The 7462-nt window shown below is 43.1% G+C and overlaps 1 protein-coding gene across 1 annotated transcript; it reads left to right on the top strand.

Annotated features, from left to right (window-relative positions):
• The first annotated feature begins 563 nt into the window (after positions 1-563).
• LOC141588593 (protein FAR1-RELATED SEQUENCE 2-like) lies at positions 564-2919 on the top strand. Its single transcript, XM_074410026.1, has 5 exons — positions 564-663; positions 753-914; positions 1531-1635; positions 1708-1919; positions 2167-2919. The coding sequence occupies exons 1-5, from the start codon at positions 564-566 to the stop codon at positions 2917-2919; spliced, it is 1332 nt and encodes a 443-aa protein (XP_074266127.1).
• The last annotated feature ends 4543 nt before the right edge of the window (positions 2920-7462 follow it).

The following is a 7462-nucleotide window of genomic DNA, read 5'->3' as shown; positions in this document are numbered from 1 at the left end:
GTCTCATTAGGTTAATGTCAATACGGGTGAAGGATCATTGCATGTTTGATGTTACCCTGTCAATTTGGGTACATGCCCATTTGGGTATGGATCAATTTTGGGTTAGTGGTTACAGACTTAATCGTCTTAAAATATTTTGAGCGGGAATGGGTAATGGGTTATTTAGACGAAACGTACCCACAATATATGTAAAACGAACCTAAGACTATTTCGAAACGTACCTAGTACGTAAAAGGGATTAAAGGGGAGGCGGGTATCCTAAAACGGGACGGGAAAGGGTTAATTGAACAATTTTAATTTTTTTGCTGTGTTAATTGAACAATTGATCATTTGATTGATTGTTAAAGTTAGGTGTTCGCCTGTTTGTATGACAATGTTGGCAATTTTGTTGTTTCGTACACTTTCCCTCGTTACTTTTCCTAATACCCTTTCCCTTGTGACAATTTTAGCTGTTGAATTACATTAGTTCGAGCTAGGACAATCATCATTTTTCAAAATTATTAGCGAATAAGTGCTCATTTGGCCATTCGTTGTTTACTGCTATAGTTGGTGATACTAATGACATGGATATTTCAACAAATCCAGAAGAAGATATATTATTGCTTACTAATTGTCCAGATCAATTATTAGTGATTGATGTGCCATTAGTGAATGATGTGCCAGGTAAATCATTTAGTTTTATTTATTGCATTTTGTTAGTGTGAAGCAAGACGGCAGTTTATAAGTAATTGTTGTTAATTTGAGTCTTCCAGATAGCCCGGAAGTTGTTGCTACTAGTGAGATTCACGGAGTGCCTCATTGTTCAGAAGAGCTTAAACCATTTGTTGGAATGAAATTTGAGAATTTGGAGCAAGGGTTGGATTTCTACAAAGCATATGCCAAAGCTTGTGGCTTTATACCGAGATTGGATTCAAGTAAAATCATTCAAGGAGTTACTACACATAAGAGCATGTGTATAACAAAGAAGGTAATAGGCAACATGGTGGGCAAAAAAGGAGGAGGGCAATAACAAGAGTTGGGTGTCTTTGCCAAGATTAAGTTTAAGAGACTTCTTCTTGGTGAGTATGAGGTGTATGAATTTATCGAGGTGCACTCACATGCAATGGTAACTCCAGCCACAATGATTCACTTAAAGTCATTTAGGAAGCTCAACCTTGTGCATAAGAAAATGATAATGGATAACTCACGTGTTAACCAGGGCCCGTGAAGACATTTCGAATGTTTAAAGAGTACGTTAGGGGATATAAAAACGTAGGGGCTTCCTTAGAAGATTTTAAGAATTTTTCAAGGGATGTAAAGAAATACATCAAAGAATATGATGCGGAAATGCTGATAGAGGGCTTCATGCAAAAAAGAGCTAGGTGTCCCTCATTTTACTTTGATTTTGATGTTGATGACGACAAAAGACTCACTAAGGTTTTAAGGCTGATCCAATTGCAATTAAGAACTATGCACTCTTTGGTGATTCTGTGTCTTTTGACACCACATTCGATTTTAATGAATACCGTATGGTGTTTTGTCCTTTTACAGGGGTTGACAACCATAAAAAATGTGTCACTTTTGCGGCTGGTTTGATAATGCGGGAGAATGAAGAGTCTTTTACCTGGCTTTTTGACAATTTTATGAAGGCAATGGGTGGGTGTTATCCTACTACTCGATTCTTGACCAATGTCCGGTATTAAAGCGGGGTTAAAAATGTGTTTTCAGGCAACACAACACACAGATTACTCAGTATGTGGCATATCATGAAAAAATTGCCTGACAAAGTTGGTTCAACCATTTACAAAGACACGGACTTTCTAAAAGAAATAAGTTCTATTGTTTGGAATGAAGATATTGAGCCAACTGAATTTGAGTCGAAATGGTGTTCAATTATGGAAAAACATGATTTGTCTGGAAATGAGTGGTTGAAAATCCATGTTTGAGGACCGCAAATTATGGATTCCTGCATATTTTCGGGACACTTATATGGGTGGGCTTCTAAGGACAACTTCAAGGTCGAAATCGAGAGAATCGTTTCTTCGGCAACTTCACCAACCCCAACCTATCACTTGTTCGATTTTGGATGCGCTTTCGATCAAGAATGGATGCTCAACGCCGGAAGCATTCTAAATTAACTGCGATTCTAAAACTCCTCTCCTATATTATCAACTCCCCTTTCTATAGAAAAGAAATGTGTTTGAATTTTACACACCACCGGTGTTTTATGATTTTCAAGAAGAGTTGAAAGGTGCATGCTACTCTTGTAATGAGGCCAACAAAAGCACGAAAGAAAGGGACGTGGAGCGTTTATTTGTTATGGATCGTGAGAGCAAGAAAGTCTATGAAGTCGATGTTGATGGGAAAACTTTAGTGTGTTCATGCAAGAGGTTTCAGAGATTTGGGATACTTTGTAGACATTGTGTATGGGTGTTGCATAATAAGGGGTTTGATGAAATACCTTCTGAATATCTATTGCCGAGGTGGAGCAATTATGCAACATTTCGTCCTATCTTTAATGTTGTAGGGACGTCCTTAGAAGGCGATTGTGCCTCAATTGACACAAGACAAAACACTATCAGTGAATTATGGTCAGGGGTGTTCACTGCAGTGTCACTTGTGGAGGATGATGAGGAGAAGGAGAAAGAGTTACTCGAATTGCTTCAGAGTTTCAATGAGAAGTTGTTGATTTCAAGTAGTGGTGGGAAGTCAAAAAGCAAGAAAACTCAAATCGAGACGCTTCTTGGGTCTAAAATCCCTACTAAAGCTCATATTCTTCCTCCAAATCAAGCAAAAAATAAGGGATCTGGTAGAAGGATGACTTCTGAAAAAGAAAAGGCAATGGAGGAGCACGCTAAGCCTCTTAGAAAATGTCGTGCTTGTGGAGAAATGGCACGCCATGATAGTAGAAATTGCCCGAGTCAACTTCCTAACAAGTAATCTCATAATCATAATCAGGTACTTTATTTGCTTGTTTTTTTAAAATTTACATATTAGTGGAAGAGGGCATATATACAAAGTATTAATGATATTTTACATGATTTGATGATGTAGGTATTGTCAATGAAACAATTGTGGATTGGGATGCGCAGAATTGTAGCCGAAAGGGTGTAACAGTAAGCGACTACAATGGATATTGTATTTTGTTGATGTTAGCTGTTGGCGTATGTTTTGACCTCTATTAGTTATGTTTGAAGTTGAATTAGTATTCTCATTTTCGGTGGATAAATTGTTCCATTGCCTACGATGCCACTTCGAGTTAGTTTGTCTTGTTTAGGGACCTTGATATTATATTTTGTTCTTGTCCAAATGTAGGAGGAAGCTTTAATTTGAATGGATATTGTATTTTGTAAATGTTAGTTGTTGGCGTGTGTTGTCACGTCTATTAGTTACGTTTCAATTTGAATCATTAGTTTTCCAGCCATTCTCTTAGTTTTTAATTGTGTGAGGCCTATGTTCCAAATACTAGTACTTTGTGTACCAATGACTAGCTTCTTATGAAACGGTCCCGAGGTTGTTTGCTCTGTGCTATGTTCAACACTAGATGTTACTTGTGTGTCGTGTGTGAGACCTGGTATGGCACTTGTGCTCTTCATTTTAGAATATAAACAATTAAAAAGACTCTCGTCTAAATTAATATTGACACCTGTTTAACTCCAATTATTCACCTCTTTGTACATACAATATTATTTGCTCAACTCATTTGCTTTGCCACTTTAGTCACCGCAAGTTTTAGTTGTGCATCTTCCAGCCATTCTCTTAGTTTTTAAAAAGTGCTTGGCACGCTGAGGCGATAAGAGCCCTTGGCAATTAGGAGTGAGGCAAAGGCGTGCAAAGACATGTCCACATGCACACTGTTTTACAAAAGAAAAAAAATGAGTTTTGGATTATTTAGACGAAACGTACCCACAATATATGTAAAACGAACCCAAGACTATTTCGAAACGTACCTAGTACGTAAAAGGGTTTAAACGAGAGGCGGGTACCCTAAAACGGGACGGGAAAGGGTTTAGGGTTGGATTAGGTGGACCGCTAACGCGGGTCCGCCTAATCCAACCCTAAAGCCTTTCCCTTGTTATCGGGAATGTGTTATTTAGACGAAACGTACCCACAATATATGTAAAACGAACCCAAGACTATTTCGAAACGTACCTAGTACGTAAAAGGGTTTAAACGAGAGGCGGGTACCCTAAAACGGGACGGGAAAGGGTTTAGGGTTCGATTAGGCGGACCGCTAACGCGGGTCCGCCTAATCCAACCCTAAACCCTTTCCCTTGTTAGCGGGAATGGGTTATTTAGACAAAACGTACCCACAATATATGTAAAACGAACCCAAGACTATTTCGAAACGTACCTAGTACGTAAAAGGGTTTAAACGGGAGGCGGGTATCCTAAAACGGGACGGGAAAGGGTTTAGGGTTGGATTAGGCGGACCCGCTAATCCAACCCTAAACCCTTTCCCTTGTTATCGAAACGGAACCGTAAACCGAACCCTAAAAGGGAAGGGTGAACCCCTTTCCGAGGGGACCGGGTATCCTAAAACGGGACGGGAAAGGGTTTAGGGTTGGATTAGGCGGACCGCTAACGCGGGTCCGCCTAATCCAACCCTAAACCCTTTCCCTTGTTAGCGGGAATGGGTTATTTAGACGAAACGTACCCACAATATATGTAAAACGAACCCAAGACTATTTTGAAACGTACCTAGTACGTAAAAGGGTTTAAACGGGAGGCGGGTATCCTAAAACGGGACGGGAAAGGGTTTAGGGTTGGATTAGGCGGACCGCTAACGCGGGTCCGCCTAATCCAACCCTAAAGCGGTCCGCCTAATCCAACCCTAAACCCTTTCCCTTGTTATCGAAACGGGAACCGTAAACCGAACCCTAAAAGGGGAAGGGTGAACCCCTTTACGAGGGGACCGGGTATCCTAAAGCGGGACGGGAAAGGGTTTAGGGTTGGATTAGGCGGACACTAACGCGGGTCCGCCTAATCAACCCTAAACCCTTTCCCTTGTTAGCGGAATGGGTTATTTAGACGAAACGTACCCACAATATATGTAAAACGAACCCAAGACTATTTCGAAATGTACCTAGTACGTAAAAGGGTTTAAACGGGAGGCGGGTATCCTAAAACGGGACGGGAAAGGGTTTAGGGTTGGATTAGGCGGACCGCTAACGCGGTCCGCCTAATCCAACCCTAAACCCTTTCCCTTGTTATCGAAACGGAACCGTAAACCCAACCCTAAAAGGGAAGGGTGAACCCCTTTCCGAGGGGACCGGGTATCCTAAAACGGGACGGGAAAGGGTTTAGGGTTGGATTAGGCGGACCGCTAACGCGGGTCCGCCTAATCCAACCCTAAACCCTTTCCCTTGTTATCGAAACGGAACCGTAAACCAACCCTAAAAGGGGAAGGGTGAACCCCTTTCCGAGGGGACCGGGTATCCTAAAGCGGGACGGGAAAGGGTTTAGGGTTGGATTAGGCGGACCGCTAACGCGGGTCCGCCTAATTCAACCCTAAACCCTTTCCCTTGTTATCGGGAATGGGTTATTTAGACGAAACGTACCCACAATATATGTTAAACGAACCCAAGACTATTTCGAAACGTACCTAGTACGTAAAAGGGTTTAAACGAGAGGCGGGTACCCTAAAACAGGACGGGAAAGGGTTTAGGGTTGGATTAGGCGGACCGCTAACGCGGGTCCGCCTAATCCAACCCTAAACCCTTTCCTTGTTATCGAAACGGAACCGTAAATCCGAACCCTAAAAGGGGAAGGGTGAACCCCTTTACGAGGGGACCGGGTATCCTAAAGCGGGACGGGAAAGGGTTTAGGGTTGGATTAAGCGGACCGCTAACGCGGGTCCACCTAATCAACCCTAAACCCTTTCCCTTGTTAGCGGAATGGGTTATTTAGACGAAACGTACCCACAATATATGTAAAACGAACCCAAGACTATTTCGAAACGTACCTAGTACGTAAAAGGGTTTAAACGGGAGGCGGGTATCCTAAAACGGGACGGGAAAGGGTTTAGGGTTGGATTAGGCGGACGCGGGTCCGCCTAATCCAACCCTAAACCCTTTCCCTTGTTATCGAAACGGAACCGTAAACCGAACCTTAAAAGGGAAGGGTGAACCCTTTTCCGAGGGGACCGGGTATCCTAAAACGGGACGGGAAAGGGTTTAGGGTTGGATTAGGCGGACCGCTAACGCGGGTCCCCCTAATCCAACCCTAAACCCTTTCCCTTGTTAGCGGGAATGGGTTATTTAGACGAAACGTACCCACAATATATGTAAAACGAACCCAAGACTATTTCAAAACGTACCTAGTACGTAAAAGGGTTTAAATGGGAGGCGGGTATCCTAAAACGGGAGGGGAAAGGGTTTAGGGTTGGATTAGGCGGACCGCTAACGCGGGTCCCCTAATCAACCCTAAACCCTTTCCCTTGTTAGCGGAATGGGTTATTTAGACGAAACGTACCCACAATATATGTAAAACGAACCCAAGACTATTTCGAAACGTACCTAGTACGTAAAAGGGTTTAAACGGGAGGCGGGTATCCTAAAACGGGACGGAAAGGGTTTAGGGTTCGATTAGGCGGACCGCTAACGCGGGTCCCCTAATCCGGTCCCCTAATCAACCCTAAACCCTTTCCCTTGTTAGCGGGAATGGGTTATTTAGACGAAACGTACCCACAATATATGTAAAACGAACCCAAGACTATTTCCAAACGTACCTAGTACGTAAAAGGGTTTAAACGGGAGGCGGGTATCCTAAAACGGGACGGAAAAGGGTTTAGGGTTGGATTAGGCGGACCGCTAACGCGGGTCCCCTAATCAACCCTAAACCCTTTCCCTTGTTAGCGGAATGGGTTATTTAGACGAAACGTACCCACAATATATGTAAAACGAACCCAAGACTATTTCAAAACGTACCTAGTACGTAAAAGGGTTTAAACGGGAGGCGGGTATCCTAAAGCGGGACGGGAAAGGGTTTAGGGTTGGATTAGGCGGACCGCTAACGCGGTCCCCTAATCAACCCTAAACCCTTTCCCTTGTTAGCGGGAATGGGTTATTTAGACGAAACGTACCCACAATATATGTAAAACGAACCCAAGACTATTTTGAAACGTACCTAGTACGTAAAAGGGTTTAAACGGGAGGCGGGTATCCTAAAACGGGACGGGAAAGGGTTTAGGGTTCGATTAGGCGGACCGCTAACGCGGGTCCCCTAATCAACCCTAAACCCTTTCCCTTGTTTGCGGGAATGGGTTATTTAGACGAAACGTACCCACAATATATGTAAAACGAACCCAAGACTATTTCGAAACGTACCTAGTACGTAAAAGGGTTTAAACGGGAGGCGGGTATCCTAAAACGGGACGGGAAAGGGTATAGGGTTGGATTAGGCGGACCGCTAACGCGGGTCCGCCTAATCCAACCCTAAACCCTTTCCCTTGTTATCGAAACGGGAACCGTAAACTGAACCC

Source organism: Silene latifolia, chromosome 6 (assembly GCF_048544455.1).
Source record: "Silene latifolia isolate original U9 population chromosome 6, ASM4854445v1, whole genome shotgun sequence".
Lineage (NCBI taxonomy): Eukaryota > Viridiplantae > Streptophyta > Magnoliopsida > Caryophyllales > Caryophyllaceae > Silene > Silene latifolia.
Note: the sequence above shows the minus strand (reverse complement) of the source record. Positions and strands in the feature narration are given on the sequence as shown.

Coding starts and splice junctions, on each gene's coding strand:
- LOC141588593 (XM_074410026.1), top strand. CDS start 564: ATGGATATTTCAACAAATCCAGAAGAAGATATATTATTGCTTACTAAT. Junction 664..752: donor ATTAGTGAATGATGTGCCAG/GTAAATCATTTA, acceptor TGAGTCTTCCAG/ATAGCCCGGAAGTTGTTGCT. Junction 915..1,530: donor TATACCGAGATTGGATTCAA/GTAAAATCATTC, acceptor GTCCTTTTACAG/GGGTTGACAACCATAAAAAA.